Here is a 15,476-nt window from a genome sequence, read left to right on the forward strand (position 1 = left end):
CGGGAGTGCCAAGGGCATCTTGTGAGTAAGTGGAAACTTCCAACCGCCTGGCCCAGGGCTCCTGGGACGGAGAACAGAGAGCAGATACGAGGCAGGACTTCAGCCCCTCTGGCCTTCTCCATACCTTTCCCACACTTTCCCCCTGTTGGGGGCAGTCCTGAAGAGGGGAGTGCAAGGTTTTGGGCAGAGTCAGGGGAATGACAGTGGGTCTCATCAGCAGGCCCACAGCTCCCATTTTATTTTTTGCCTGGGTTTATGTTGACAAGGAATGGGAGGTTGGGGGAGGGTGGGGAAGGGGCATGGGAACAAAGTCCATCCCCGTTTTATGAGCTCAGTGGAAAAGGCTGCTGAGGGCAGACTCTGCTGCCAGCAGAGCCACAGAGATGGGCTTCGTGAGTCACTGCTTGGTCCTGCAAGCTCAGCCCATACAGCCTGCTGTGGTCAACCGCCCCGGGCTGGCTCCAGGCCCAGCCCCCCAGGGTTCTCCCCTCGGCCTGTCTGTCCCCGTTTCTGTGTGTACCTTTGCCGTCCTGGGCTGTGCACTGGGTGGCTCTCTGCATCTTCTCCAGCTTCCTTTCAGGCACGGCCTCTGAATCTGCCTCTCTTCTTGTGACTCTGGCTTCTGTCGACTCACAGATGCGGAGCCTCAGGAAGGCAGGGGTGCTGTGACGCATCTCAGGCACCCCCGAGCGTTTATTCCGCGCCAGGCCACGTGCTGGAAGGACAGAAGTGGACAACATGTAATCTGTTTCCGTGACGCTTACAATGCACATTCTATGAGGAGTGGAGAAACCAGGGCTAAGCCCTGCCCCTCAGTGTGTCCCCGAACCTGTCCGCTGTGCCCACAGGTGCCAGGGTCTGCTAGGGCCTGTGGCTTGAGGCCTCTTTGCCTCTGGCATCGGGAGGACTATGTGCCCGGCAGCAGGTCTAGCCCAGCTCATGTAAGTGTGCCTGGGCGGGCGGGGGTGGGGGTGCTAATGGGCAGAGGTAGCAGCAGCAGAAGGGGAGGGAGGGAGCAGGAGCTGGTGACTCAGTGAGGGCGGCCCTGGGACAGAGCTGGGGAGGGAGCACTGGACCCAGTGCTCACTGAAGCTAGAGGAGGTGGGGAGGGAGGTCTGGCTAGGGGTTGGGGACGGAGCAGGGCAGCTCTGAGGTTCCTCTCTCAAAGCCAAACCGGGCCATGAAGAAGGCTCCTTGGTAGTGGGAGTCTGGATTCTGGGGGCTGGGCTGGGTGGGAGGCTGCTGTTTTCCCACTGTACCTACTCCTGATGCTCAGGTCCACAAGGAACACTCTCCCACCTTAGAAGAGGGAAGCCAGTCCACCCATTCTCCCCCTGCCCGGGGACCAGGGGTCTGGGCGTGCTGTGGGACTCAGCACCTTCTCCTCGTCACACGTCCCATCTCCTCACAATCTCCCCCACAAATCTGGGGGGAAAGGCAGGCCAGGCCCACACGTCCCAGAGGGACCCCGAACGTCAGAGCTGGGAGGGCTCTCCCCGCTTTCCAAGGGACTTTCCCCAGTTCAGGATGGCCTGGCTAAGGGTGAGAGAGGAGGCAGGGCAGGAACACTGAGCGGGAGTGTGACATCTGGGGTCTCCCTAGTCCTCACGGCAACCCCAGGAGAGAGGAATGACATTTTTCTTTACAGGTGAGGCTCAGAGAGAAGAGTACCTGGAACCTGGCAGCAGGTAAGTGGAGGAGCCGGGCCTGGGCCAGTCCACTGGCTCCAGGATCCCAGCCTTACTGGACTTTGTGGGGGAGGGCAGAAAGGCGTGGCAAGGGGGCAAAGGGGTGGAGGGTCTGGGCCTGGCAGGCCTGGGTCAGCTCCCACCACAGAGCCCTCACCACCCCCCACCCATCCTCCAGCCTGAAGAGCAGCCCTTTCCCAGGGGGTTGTCTCTCAGCGCCTGGGTCTGCGGACTTAAAGGAAGGTGGGGCTGCAATACAGGGCCCCTCACTTCCAGCCCCCGGGAGGATTCCCCGTTGGTCCCCAGCAGCCCCAAGCAGCCGGCTGGGCTTATGGAGTCTCCAGGGGTTCACATTTTCCCCCTCTTTGGGCATGCCTTGAGGGCTGTGAGGAGTGAGTGGTCTCCTTTTGCTGAGGCAGTGAGGACAAGGCAGCGCCCCTCTGCCTCCCCTCCGCCCCCTAGCGTGAGCAGACGCCCCCGCCCAGGCCAGCTCCGCGACCACCCACCTGCGGGCTCCCCACGCCACTCACCCTGGGCACCAAGGGGCCCGAGACGCCGAAACGCCGAGCGCGGGGCGCGCCGAGCCCGCGGCAGGGCAGGGTGGAGCGAGCCGCGCGGCCCGCGGTTGGAGTGTGGCGAGCAGGAGACGCTGCCAGGGGTCGGCGCCCGCTGCCAGGCGCCGTCTGCCGTCGGGACCCGCGAGGTGGGCTGTAGTGCCGTCCTCCGGCCCCCAGGGGGCGGCGCGGCGTCCTTGGCGGCCTGGCCTTCTCTCGCCCGTGGCCTGGAGGCGGCGCCCTGGGACGCCGCGCGCTCACGCTGTCGCCGCCGTCGGGGCTGCTGTCGGTTCGTTCGAGGCCCCGCTTGCGCCGCCACTCGAGCTCCTGGGTTTCCCGCGGCGCGTCCCCGGGGGGCGTGAGAAGGCACGCTCCGGTCCCGCGCAAGGGCCAAGGCCAGGCTGGGCCGGCCATGAGGCAGCACGAGGCATCGCCACGCGCACCCACGGGCGTCCGACCGGCTTAGTGTGGCCGTGGGGGCGCGTCCGAGGGTGGGGCCCGCCGGGCAAAGGCTCCTGGGAGCGCGACGCGGGCTGGACAGCACAGGAAACCCCTGACGTGCTTTCTCCTCCCCAGGTCCTCGGGTGGGCTGGCACCAAGCCAAACATCTCCTACTGCCTGTGCTCGCCGAGTCCTACCAGACCGCCGTCCCGGTTCCTGAATGAGCTGGGGCCTCCACACCGCGGTTCAGCCCAGCCCCCGCTTGTCCTGAGCAGCCCCACCCTTACGGAGGGTGATGGAAGGGCCCCTGGAGGATGGAAGTGAGTCCCCAGAGCCCCGGAGTCATGCCACCGACCGGCAGTTTACGGTGTGCAGTTTCAGGGATACCCGGGAGGAGGACCCCAAGCCCCCAAGCCCCACAGTGGGAGCAGCCCAGGGCAGAGGGCCACAGGGCAGCCCCTTGTGCGGGGAGCCTCAGTTATCCCCAGGACAGATGGCTGCGGCTGGGCCGGGGCTCAGCCCGAGCGGAGCAGTAGGAGGCCCCTCAGCCCGGGTGGAGGAGGTGGCCCCTGATGGCGATGGTGTGGAAAGCCTCCTGTGCCCCATGTCCTGCCACCTCAGCCTGGCACCGGGTGAGGGTGCCAGCCCAGGGAGAGGCTGCACAGGGGACTCGGGGCCAGACAGGGCAGTGCCAGCCGGCTTGGGCCCTGGGGGATTGGACAGTGACTCTGTGGACCTTGGAGACCCTTTCTTAGAGACCTCATCAAAGCTGCAGCAGGCAGGTAAGGGAGGCTGGGCCAGGGCAAGGAAGTGGGACGCCCTGGAGGTGGGTGTCAAGTTCCTCGGGGAGGTCTCTGGCCCTGCTCGGGCTGAAGTGCGGGTCTGCGGAGGGGTCTTTGGGTAGGTGGTCCAGTACAGACCCAGCGTTTCCTTTCCCAAGACTCCAATGGATGCCGTCTTCCTAAGCTTGCCGACTGCCTCCTGGCCCGAGACCTCACCTGGGAGCTGCTGGCCAGTGGCATGGCCGCCTTGCCAGGTAGCTTGGAGGGTCTAGGAGGTGGGAGGGGTGGGATAGCCCAGCTGGGCCGTGTTCACTTCCTCCTCCCTGCAGGGACTCGGGATGTAGAAGGCCGAGCAGTGCTGCTTCTGTGTGCCCACAGCCCCGCCTGGCTTCACCCCACATGCAGCAGCCCTGAACTCGTCCGCCTCCTTCTCTACTTGCGAAGCATCCCCAGGTTTGGGAGAGGAGGTTGGGGGACTGAGCCTGACCTGGGAGATGTCAGGATCAGGGACCCAGGTGCTGAACTGAAGCATACCCCTTTAGGCCCCAAATACAGGCCCTGGGACTGACCGTGCTAATTGATGCCCGAATTTGTTCTCCAAGCTCTTCCCTCTTCTGGGGACTCAGCCAACTACAAGTGAGTAGAGGATTGTAGGCACCCTCGCTTCCCATTCCATGTGTGTAGAGTTAGGAACAGGGCTGAGCTCCGGTTCCTTGCAGGAAGCATCCCCAGGCGCGGTGCATCACGTGCTGCTAGTGGGAAAGATGCCGGAGGAGGTGCCTTCTGAGCTGCAGGTGCTGAGCCAGGTTGGCCAGGGGGGAGGTGGCGGTGCTTCCCCACCCGGGCCTGAGTCACAGCCCCTTCTTCTCCACAGCTTACACAGGTGCCCTCTCATCAGAGCCTGCTGACACACATCCCCACTGCAGGGTTGCCCACTTTGCTGGGAGGATGCCTGCCTTATTCTCACCAGGCCTGGTTGGATTTCCGGATGGTCAGTGCCCTGGGGTTGGGGGAATAGTGGCTTATACAGGCCACATGGGCCAGTGGAGGAACCTCTCCTGGGCCGGCTTGAGCAGGACAGAGCTGGCTGAAGTGCCCTGGAGTCCATGAGGGCTGCCAGCAGCACACACACTGCTCTGGTCACGCTTCCTCTGCTCACAGCGTCTGGAAGCCCTACTGCAGAACTGCCAGGTGGTTTGCGCCCTGCTCCAGGGGGCCATCGAGAGTGTGAAGGGTATTCCCCAGCCCACGGAGTCTGGGGTGAGTGTCCCCTCCCAGCATTTCCAGAGTGCTCCCTGTCTGCCTCCTCCCCTGCCGTGTCTACTTCCACTGTCTGTCACCCTCCATCCTAGGAAGCTGGTGGGCTGCTGCGGCAAACAAGGGTCTTGATGCAGCAGGTGCTGGACTCGCCCCAGCTCTCCTGGCTACAATGCCAGGGGGCTGTGGAGCTGACATGGCTGAAGCAGGAGGTCCCAGGGGTGACCCTGAGCCCGGACTACAGGTAGGCACAAGCCCAGCCCAGCCTGCCATAGCCCATGCGAAGGACTCAACCAGCTGGCCAGAACCGGACAGGATTCAGGGTCTCAGGACAGGGTGGAGCATGGAATGGAGCAAGAGGATTGGCAGAGCACAAAGTAAGACCATGTACCCTGTACCAGGCCGGCTGTGGACAAGGCCGATGAGCTGTATGGCTGCGTGGATGGGCTGTTGCACCAGCTGACCCTTCAGAGCAATCGGCAAATACAGACGCTAGAGTTGATCCAAACACTGGAGGCCCAGGAGGGCAAGCTGCACCAGGTGGGACTGCTTGCCGAGGGGCCCTGCCCTCGGTCTGAGGTGTGGCCCTAACTACAGCGGCTGACCTCACCTTTCCTGCTTATGCCCCACTAGATTGAAGTGTGGCTGCAGCAGGTGGGCTGGCCAGCGCTGGAGGAGCCCAGGGAGCCCTCGCTGGACAGGCTGCTCCAGGCCCAAGGCCCTTTTGAGGAGCTGGACCAGGTTGCTCAGGTAAGTTTGGTCACGTGTTCATTCTGCAGATACTGTGTCCTCTGGGCCAGGGACTAGGAAGTCAGGAGTGAGTGAAAGCAAATCGATCCCTTGCTTCTTGGTCAGCCAAGGAAATCAGTTCTAATCAGAGGTTTGCAGTTATGTGTTTGCAAACTGGAGAGAAGCAGAGCAGGTGGTTCGATCTGCTCTGTAGTGAAGACCTGACCCAGCAACGATGTCAGCCAAGGTTTTTTGTTGTTGTTGTTGTTGTTGTTTTTTTTTGAATGACTTTTGAACTGAGAGCTGGAGGACAAGCTGGGGTCAGTCCAGCTGAAGAGGGTTGAGGCTGGGGTTTCATTCTAGGCTGGGGAGACAGTATGTTCAAAGATCCTGTGGCAGGGGTTGGGGGCCAGTGAAGGATTATTGCAGAGCAGAGAAGGGAGAGTGGGATAAGATGAGGTGAGTGGAGCCTGGAAGACTGGTCAGTGGCCAGATCACTGGGCCCTGTACCAGTGTTAGTTTTTTGTTGTTGTTGTTTTGTTTTTTTTGTTTTTTTTTGACAGAGTGGACAGTGAGAGAGAGAGAGAGAGAGAGGTCTTCCTTTACCGTTGGTTCACCCTCCAATGGCCGCCACGGCCGGCATACTGTGCCAATCCGAAGCCAGGAGCCAGGTGCTTCTCCTGGTCTCCCATGCGGGTGCAGGGCCCAAGCACTTGGGCCATCCTCCACTGCACTCCCGGGCCACAGCAGAGAGCTGGCCTGGAAGAGGGGCAACCGGGACAGAATCCGGTGCCCCGACCGGGACTAGAACCCGGTGTGCTGGCGCTGCAAGGCGGAGGATTAGCCTAGTGAGCCGCGGCGCCGGCCCCAGTGTTAGTTTAAGGAAGAGAATCGCATAATCATATCTGTGTTCTAGGACTATCTAATACAGCCTCAGTTTCTAGTTAGACAGTGATGTGAAGAGTCCAAAAAAGATGCACTTGTAGGGTCCGTGTGGGAAATCGGAGAGGTCTATGAAAATTCATAGAAAATTCATTTTATGAAAATACTATGCATTGATTTCAAATTTTTTCTGCACCAAAAGAAACTCATGTTTCAGTTCCATTTCCATGAACTTTCTGAAGTGCCTTGTAAGGCTTCTCTCAGTAACACAGAGGATTGGTTCTAGATCCCCCTATGGATGCCAAATCCAAGGACATTCAAGACCCTTTTATAAAATGGCATGGTATTCGCATATAATGTACAGGTGTCATCCTCTGTAGTTTAGTCATCTTTAGATTGCACATACATAATTTACCTAACACAGGTCGGTGCTGTGGAGACAGCTGTTGCTCTGTATTGTTTAGGCAATAATGACAAGGAAAAAAGCTTGCACCTCTTCAGTATAGTTTTTTAGTCTCAGAAACACATGCATGCGGAACCCCGGGATGCAGAGGGCTGACTGGAATGTCGTCTGTGGCAAAGAAACAGACTGGACAAGTGGACGGGGCGGGTGCTTAGCCTGACAGCTACGATGCTGGTTGAGACACCAGTGCCCCACACTGGAGTTACCTGGGTTTGATGACCTGACTCCAGCTCCCATTCCTGCTCTCTGCTAATTCAGACCTTCCCAGGTGATGGCTCAAGTAATATTGGGGTCCTGCCATCTACAATGGGAGACATGGATCGGGTTCCCGGCTTTGGCCTGGGCTGTTGCAGGCATTTAGGGAGTGAACCAGCAGATGGGAATGAGATCTTGCTCGCTTGCTTGTTCTCTGCCTCTCAAATTTTTTTTTTTAAATTAACGAGTTGATAGAATTTGATGGTTGACTCATATAGGAGGGCATGGGAGAGGGAAGTTGTTAAGGATGAGTGGATGCTGTTCTCTGAGAACCAGAGAAGGGCATTCATGAGTCCAGTCCTGGGGCTGCTTTTGGGTGACAGGGAGGTCCTTGGATCTTGGACCTGGAGCTCAGGAGAAGTCTGGCTAGAGTGAGTCACTTGGTGCGTATGGGTGTGTGGGTGACACAGTGTGGTCACACAAGATTGCCTGGGGGGAGAAGTGCACTGGCTTCAGGAGCCCCAGTGTTTAATGGCCTGGGGAGAGAAGGGGAGCAGGAGGAAGAACCTCCAGAGGACAAGGGGAGCCCAGGAGAGAAGGTGGAACGCTGTTGAGGTAGAGTTGGAGGCCTGAGAGGAAGGAGGAGTGGGAGTGGGTGGCGGGAAGGTCTCCACCATGGCGGAGCCCTGATGGCTGACATGCAGACATCACTGGAATAGATCTGGGTTCAGGGTTTGAGATGGCTGAGGCCAGTCTGTCTCTCCAGGAGCAGATCAGGCGAGGGGAGAAGTTCCTGCAGCCCCTGGCTGGCTGGGAGGCGGCCCAACTGGGTCCTCTGGGGGCGCGCTTCCTGGCCCTGCAGGCCCAGCTGACCGACTTCTCTCAGGCTTTGGCCCAGCGGCGCCAGCGGCTGACAGATGCGGAGCGGCTGTTTCAGTTCCTCAAGCAGGTAAGCGGGCAGCCCTGACCTAGCTCTGTGGTCGGTGGGGTTAAGCGGTGACTGTCCTGCTCTGCTCTCTCCTTGTCTTCAGTCTGACCCCAAAGTCCAGCCACTAAGGATGTAGCCTGGGGCCAGCATCCTGTGTGGATGGGTGGTGGGCAGAGGGGCAGAAGGCTCAGTGGATTTGGTGGGGGTCTTCCTCTAATGTCTGTCTGGCCTTGGGGTTGCAGGCTTCGACGTGGGCTGAGGAGGGACAGCAGGTATTGGCCGAGCTGGAGCACGAGCGCCCAGGGGTCGTGCTGCAGCGGCTGCAGCTGCACTGGACCAAGCACCCTGACTTGCCTCCTGCCCACTTCCGAAAGATGTGGGCTCTGGCCACAGGGCTGGGTTCAGAGGGCATTCGCCAGGAGTGCCGCTGGGCCTGGACACGGTGCCAGGACACTTGGCTGGGCCTGGACCAGAAGCTAGAGGCTGCACTGAAGCCAGCACCAACGGGTAGCACAGCTAGCCTGCGTGCCAGCAGGGTCCCCGCTGGACCTGCTATCCCTCCTCTGAGGAAGGCCTACAGCTTTGATCAGAATCTGGGGAAGAGTCTCAGCAGTGAGCCTGGCCACTACTGCCACCGTGTGGCCGTTGTTACCGCCTGCCGCAGGACAGAGGCTGGAGAAGGTGCCCAGCCGGGGTCATCCCCTGCTATGCCTCTACCAGGCCCTAGCTGTGACCCCAGGAGCCCTAACAGGTGCAGGCAGTGGACAGGGCAGGGAGGGTACTGGCAAGTGAATGTCTTAGGTCCTCACTCCGCCTACCTGGCAGGCTACAGCTGGTGCTGGCAGAGATGGTGGCCACGGAGCAGGAGTATGTACGGGCTCTTGACTACACCATGGAGAACTACTTCCCAGAGCTGGACCGCCCTGATGTGCCCCAGGGCCTCCGTGGCCAGCGCGCCCACCTTTTTGGCAACCTGGAGAAGCTGCGGGACTTCCACTGCCATTTCTTCCTGCGTGAACTGGAGGCTTGCACCCGGCACCCACCCCGTGTGGCCTATGCCTTCCTGCGCCACGTAAGCCATACACTCTCCAACGAGCTTGGGGTTAGGAGGAGAAGCAGGAGAGATGCTTGAGTTACTGGCAAGAAGGCTTCTGCTTTAGAGAGAGCAGGTAGCTGTGAGGAGCTCATGTTTGAGCCGAGGCCAGGGCAGGAGTGGACAGGGTTCCATCCAGAGGAAGGAGCCCTGGCCATCAAGGAAGAAACCAGTGGACCTGGATGAGTGTAGTGAGCAAGAGAAGGGGGGTGGAGTCTGAGGTGAGGTGAAACCAGAGAGAAGTTCTCAGAGCCAGGGAAGGTTCCGTCTGGGGGAGGGGGGGAGGCAGGGAGCTCTGCAGAGGGCCTGTGGGTAAGCCCCTCTGGCCGGATCACCCCTCATTCAAAACAGGGCAGTTTGGCTCTGAGGGGAGACCTCTCTGGAACCATCTGTTTGGCACTTTGGCCCTTTCAAGTTGAAAGTTGGTCTGGCCCAGGGGGCTAGCCTTTAGGGGCATCCAGCCCCCTCATACCTGGGCTGAGCTTCTTATCCTCATAGAGGGTGCAGTTTGGGATGTATGCACTCTACAGCAAGAATAAACCTCGCTCCGATGCACTGATGTCCAGCTACGGCCATGCCTTCTTCAAGGTAGGTGAACCTGAGACTGCAGGAGGAGTAGGATAGGGAGAGGACCCTGAAACCACTTAGTGGTCTCCCACTTACCCGGCAGGACAAGCAGCAAGCACTGGGGGACCACCTGGACTTGGCCTCCTACTTGCTAAAGCCCATCCAGCGCATGACCAAGTATGCACTGCTGCTGCAGGAGCTGGCGCGGGCCTGCGGGGGCCCTGTGCAGGAGCTGAGTGCCCTGCGGGCAGCTCAGAGCCTCGTGCACTTCCAGCTGCGACACGGCAATGACCTGCTAGCCATGGACGCCATCCAGGGCTGTGACGTGAGCCATCCCAGGCTGTGGTGGGCAAGTGCTGTGGGGGTGGAAGAATGGAGGAGGGGCTGGGCACCCGTCACACCCCAACTTTGCAGGTTAACCTCAAGGAACAGGGGCAGCTGGTGCGTCAGGATGAATTCATGGTCCGTGCTGGGCGCCACAAGTCCCTGCGCCGCATCTTCCTCTTTGAGGAACTGCTACTCTTCAGCAAGCCTCGCCGTGGGCCTGCGGGTGTCGACACGTTTACCTACAAGCGCTCCTTCAAGGTATTCCTGCCCAATCCTGGCTCCTGCCCCTTGCTGCACAGCCCTCCCAGCCCTGTCCCCTGCTTCACCGAGAGCCTCTCTCCTGGCCACACAGATGGCAGACCTTGGCCTCACCGAGTGCTGTGGGGATCACAACCTGCGCTTTGAGATCTGGTTCCGCCGCCGCAAGGCCAGGGACACCTTCGTGCTTCAGGCCTCCAACTTGGCCACCAAGCAAGCCTGGACGGCTGACATCTCCCGCCTGCTCTGGAGACAGGCTGTCCACAATAAGGGTGGGTCCCTCCCTGCCCCCTACTTCTCATCACATTCCCCTCTGTGGGCAGCTTACAGGGAAAGCCCAAGGTCTAGGAGACACTTGGCAAGTGAGGAAGCGGCCCATGGACAACAGCCAGGGCAGCGGAAAGAGCTTCAGATGGCCCCGCTGTCACCGTCCCTGACTCTGGATGCAGTTTCAACCTCTCTGAGTATCAGAGGCCATATCTCTAAAAAGGGAATTATGTCTCCTGCCCCATGAGATTGCTGGGAGAGAGCCTGCCACCAGAAAGGCCGAGATGGTTAATCTGCTGGATATGGGTAGACAGGAAAGGCTTATTTAAAGGCCCCAAGGGTCGTGCTGCTGACCAGAGGGGCCCAACTTCTGCCCTCTCTCATCCAGAGGTGCGCATGGCTGAGATGGTGTCCATGGGTGTGGGGAACAAGGCCTTCCGGGACATCGCCCCCAGTGAGGAAGCTATCAACGACCGCAGTATCAACTATGTCCTAAAGTGCCGAGGTAGCGGGCAGGCTGCCGGGGGGTGGGGCATGGGGAGTGGAAACCGTGGAGACAATGTGGACCTCCGTCTGCCCTGGCCCATGCTGGCTGCAGGGCCTCAGGGCAGCCGGACCCTCTCTCTCCTGCAGAAGTTCGCTCTCGCGCCTCCATTGCTGTAGCACCGCTTGATTATGACAGCCCTTACATGGGGGCCTCAAGCTCCCTGCCCGGAGACCCTGCTTCTTGCTCTGTTCTGGGGCCCCTCAACCTGCACCTGTACAGAGATCCAGCTCTTCTGGGCCTCCACTGGCCCCTGTATCCCCACAACTTCCCAGAGGAAGCATCATTGGAGGCTGAGGCGGAGCTGGGCAGCCAGCCCTCCCTGAGTATGTCCCAGCTTAGCCAGAGGCAGGAGGTGTGGCTTGGGGTCTTGGCCCTCCCCGGTGACAGCTCACTGAGGCTCCCTCCCTAGCTCCTGAGGACTCCGAGGTCTCATCCCAGTGCCCGTCAGCCAGTGGATCCAGTGGCTCCGACAGCAGCTGTGTGTCAGGGCAGACCCTGGGCAGGGGCCTTGAGGACTTATCCTATGTGAGTGCCACTTTACCCTAAACCCACCAGCCCCTCCCCAGCCCTGCTCAGGCCTGTGGCTGCCTTTCCTTTGGGTGAAATTGGGGGTGGGTAGGCTAAAGCCATTCCCCCAAAACTCCTTTGGGTCCAGAGCCAGGGAAACACACATTCATGGCTGGCCTGGCACCACAGGTCTGAGCCTGGACTTGAAGGTGAGCCGTGAATCCAGCAGTCTGTACTTCCATGGAACACCCTCTGGATCTGCTGTGACTGCACCGGAGACACCTGCACACACCTGCAGTTGTGCTGACCACCCTCTCTGAGGTCTCTGGCTGTTGACTGTCATGGGACCTCTGCAGCGGGGTTGGCAGCTGAGCCTGGATGAGCACCCTGTCCCCAGGTTGCTGGCCTCATGTCCCTATCTCTCCTCTGCAGTTCCCACTCCAATTGTGGTTTAGGAATCAGCTAGGGCAGTGTTTTTCCACGCTGTAGGTTGGTGAGGCATCATGTGCTCTAGGCAGTGCTGGGGCTGTCCCTCACCCCGAGGAGGACACAGGTGGGTTCTAAGCAGCTACTTCCCAATCCCTAGCCTTAAAGCCAAGCTCCCCAAAACACAGAAGCCAGCCCACCCCTTCTGGGCCCTTACCTTTGCCTGCTCTGGCTTCCAGGCTTAACCTCTCTTTCACAGGACCAGTTTGGTTATTTTGACTTGATGCCTTTTGAATTGCTTTCAGTTAGAGTTGTCTAAGTTATCTCATGATTGTTAGGCCTTTGGCATCTCAAAGAAGGAGTGTAGTAGGCCCTTGACTCGTGATTTACTTTTATTTGTTTATAATAAAGATATACTGATATGTACTCTTGGATGGGCACATGCATTTGGGTGATTTCTCTGGGGGTGTGCACAGGTGGTATATCCAGGTACCTTAGCCCTCTTGTAAGTACTTGCCCAGGACAGAGTAAGAGACAGACCTGGACAGGCCCCTCTGGATGAGCAGGTCCACACAGCGGCCATACTTCCTGGCGAAAGGCAGTGTGAGCTGCAAGGAAAGGCAAGTCTCACCCCTGACCTGGCCGGCTGCCTGCTCTAGCTCCGTGTGGTGGAGGGCCAGGGCCAGGGCCTGCCCTGTGGTTGGGACCTTTGTATGCTAGGGCTCGGTTACGCCCAAAGGCATCTCGCAGGGATGCGGCTAGGAGTGCTACAGGGAATTGAGCAGAATGACCAGAGAGTCATAAACATTTCTTGCAACTGGTTTTCTACTTTTTTTTTTTTTTTGACAGGCAGAGTGGACAGTGAGAGAGAGAGACAGAGAGAAAGGTCTTGGCCGGCGCCGCGGCTCACTAGGCTAATCCTCCGCCTAGCGGCGCCGGCACACTGGGTTCTAGTCCCGGTCGGGGCACCGGATTCTGTCCCGGTTGCCCCTCTTCCAGGCCAGCCCTCTGCTGTGGCCCAGGAGTGCAGTGGAGGATGGCCCAGGTGCTTGGGCCCTGCACCCCATGGGAGACCAGGAAAAGCACCTGGCTCCTGGCTCCTGCCATCGGATCAGCGCGGTGCGCTGGCTGCAGCGCACTGGCCGCGGCGGCCATTGGAGGGTGAACCAACGGCAAAGGAAGACCTTTCTCTCTGTCTCTCTCTCTCACTGTCCACTCTGCCTGTCAAAAAAAAAAAAAAAAAAAAAAAGAAAGGTCTTCCTTTGCCGTTGGGTCACTCTCCAATGGCCGCCGCGGCCGGCGCACCGCGCTGATCCGATGGGAGGAGCCAGGTACTTATCCTGGTCTCCCATTGGGGTGCAGGGCCCAAGCACCTGGGCCATCCTCCACTGCACTCCCTGGCCACAGCAGAGAGCTGGCCTGGAAGAGGGGCAACCGGGACAGAATCCGGCGCCCCAACCAGGACTAGAACCCAGTGTGCCGGTGCCGTGGTTTTCTACTTTCTAGTCATAGATGTTGATTTCGCCTTTATAATTTCACTTTTAGAACAGAGGCCTGCTAGCGATTGGGCACTATGTGTTTGTGATGATATTATAACAATATATTTGTTTAATGAGAAATTAGCTAAATCCTTCCCACCTACAATGCTAACATTATTTTTAACGATTCAGGAAAAAACCTAAACCCTTGATCATTCCTTTGTTCTTATTGAATATTTTCTTCCTAAAGAATGCTTTAAATCAGCTTAAAATATGAATGTATAAAAATGGTGACATTCAGATTCTGTCCCGGTTGCCCCTCTTCCAGGCCAGCTCTCTGCTGTGGCCAGGGAGTGCAGTGGAGGATAGCCCAGGTGCTTGGGCCCTGCACCCCATGGGAGACCAGGAAAAGCACCTGGCTCCTGGCTCCTGCCATTGGATCAGCGCGGTGCGCCGGCCGCAGCGCGCTGGCCGCGGCGGCCATTGGAGGGTGAACCAACGGCAAAGGAAGACCTTTCTCTCTGTCTCTCTCTCTCACTGTCCACTCTGCCTGTCAAAAAAAAAAAAAAAAAATGGTGACATTGCTGGCACCGTGGCTCATTTGGCTAATCCTCCACCTGCAGCGCCGGCACCCCAGGTTCTAGTCCCGGTTGGGGTGCCAGAATCTGTCCCAGTTGCTCCTCTTCCAGTCCAGCTCTCTGCTGTGGCCTGGGAAGGCAGTGGAGGATGGCCCAAGTGCTTGGGCCCTGCACCCGCATGGGAGACCAGGAGGAAGCACCTGGCTCCTGGCTTCAGACTGGCACAGTGCGCCGGCTGTAGCGGCCATTTTGGGGGTGAACCAACAGAAGGAAGACCTTTCTCTCTCTCTCTCTCTATGTCTAACTCTGCCTGTCAAAAAAATTTTTTTTTAAAAATGGTGACATCATGGCTTGGCAGGGCAAGGTGGTATCCCTGATTGACAGCACATGAGCCAGGCTTGGGCTCAGGCTGTGCTTGCCCAAGAGTGGCTGAGGTCATTAGTAATGAAGGCACAGTTGGTATCACTGGAAGAAAACTTTAAAAAAACAGTGGTCTGGGGCTGGTGCTATGGTGTTGTAGTCTAAGCCTCCACCTGTGGCGCTGGCGTGTCCCAGCTGCTCCTCTTCCCATCCAGCTCTCTACTTAGGGCCTGGGAAAGTAGTGCCATTTGGGGAGTGAAACGGATGGAAGATGTCTCTCTCTGTATCTCCCTCTCTGTAACTCTGCCTCTCAAATATACAAATAAATCTTTAAAACAAAAAACAAAACCAGTAGCCTGAACACTGCTTTTTGACTACTCTGGATTGGTTAACGCCAACCATTGTTTATCCCACCCTGGGACTGGGGTCCAGTGGCCTATCTGCCTCCAGCCTACTGGGCGGTGCTGGCTTGGTCTTTGTACAGTAAGGCTCAGGGTCGCCATTCCCAATGGGGTGCAGGTGTCCTCACCTCCACCCAGCTGTACAGGCGTTCCTGGGTGTGCCGGTCATCCTTGAAGCCGGTGATGGCCAGCAAGTCCACCACAAACTGCTTGGGGCTGATGTGCAGGGTCTGCCAGAAGGGCCCCCAGTCAGGCAGTGCTGGCGGCACCTCCCAGCCTCGCAGAGGGAGATGTGAGCAGGGACTCTGTGGGGCCTGCAGGGGTCAGGGACGGGAACTCCAAATCTGCCTCTTGCTCCATGCTCAGTCCAGATGACACTGCCCTTCCTGCCACCCTTCTGCCCCGACCTCTTCCCCTTGACCCCCTTTCTCTGTTTTTTTGCTTCCTCTCATCTTGTACCACATACTGCAGGGCAAGGGGACAGATGGGGAAGGTATGGGGTGCCCCTGGGCTTGGGGCCTGTCATACATACCCACAGCCGGTTGGCCAGGGAGACCACCTTGGCTGTGATGGATTTGGGGTCCTTCTGCCTGATGGAATCCAGGATGATGTCAGTCAGGAAGCGGTGACACTTTTGTGCATAAAACATCTCTTCCCAGGACAGAGAGAAACTCAGAAAAGTCACTTCTGTGGAGGACAGAGGGTGGATATGGCCACATCTGCCCAGAGCTAGGGCCTTAGAGACAGC

The 15,476-nt window shown here is 58.6% G+C and overlaps 2 protein-coding genes across 3 annotated transcripts in view; one reads left to right on the forward strand and one right to left on the reverse strand.

Annotated features, from left to right (window-relative positions):
- The first annotated feature begins 115 nt into the window (after positions 1-115).
- On the forward strand, positions 116-12,337 carry PLEKHG4 (pleckstrin homology and RhoGEF domain containing G4). Of its 2 annotated transcripts, XM_051847160.2 has the most exons (23): positions 116-941; positions 1,649-1,688; positions 2,819-3,465; positions 3,624-3,719; positions 3,795-3,918; positions 4,008-4,101; positions 4,185-4,259; positions 4,340-4,456; positions 4,627-4,725; positions 4,818-4,966; positions 5,124-5,262; positions 5,356-5,472; positions 7,758-7,940; positions 8,162-8,670; positions 8,745-8,991; positions 9,511-9,600; positions 9,683-9,904; positions 9,994-10,164; positions 10,259-10,436; positions 10,820-10,936; positions 11,065-11,301; positions 11,388-11,503; positions 11,675-12,337. In XM_051847160.2, exons 3-23 carry the CDS (start codon positions 2,979-2,981, stop codon positions 11,678-11,680), a joined length of 3,573 nt encoding a protein of 1,190 aa, XP_051703120.2. In that variant the 5' UTR covers positions 116-941; positions 1,649-1,688; positions 2,819-2,978; the 3' UTR covers positions 11,681-12,337. The 2 variants fall into 2 exon arrangements, with proteins under 2 accessions (XP_051703120.2, XP_069918694.1); XM_070062593.1 differs by having other exon boundaries at positions 9,683-10,436.
- The window catches only part of KCTD19 (potassium channel tetramerization domain containing 19), a 34,618-nt gene continuing 31,427 nt past the window's right edge, over positions 12,286-15,476 (reverse strand). Inside the window, exons 14-16 of the mRNA XM_008257451.3 lie at positions 15,261-15,415; positions 14,857-14,958; positions 12,286-12,519 (exon numbers count right to left, since the gene is read on the reverse strand). Of these exons, the coding sequence (XP_008255673.1) occupies positions 12,406-12,519; positions 14,857-14,958; positions 15,261-15,415 (371 nt within the window). The 3' untranslated portion in view covers positions 12,286-12,405. The remainder of the gene's footprint in view (positions 12,520-14,856; positions 14,959-15,260; positions 15,416-15,476) is intronic.

The sequence above is a fragment of the Oryctolagus cuniculus genome, chromosome 18, assembly GCF_964237555.1.
Source record: "Oryctolagus cuniculus chromosome 18, mOryCun1.1, whole genome shotgun sequence".
NCBI classification, from domain to species: Eukaryota; Metazoa; Chordata; class Mammalia; order Lagomorpha; family Leporidae; genus Oryctolagus; species Oryctolagus cuniculus.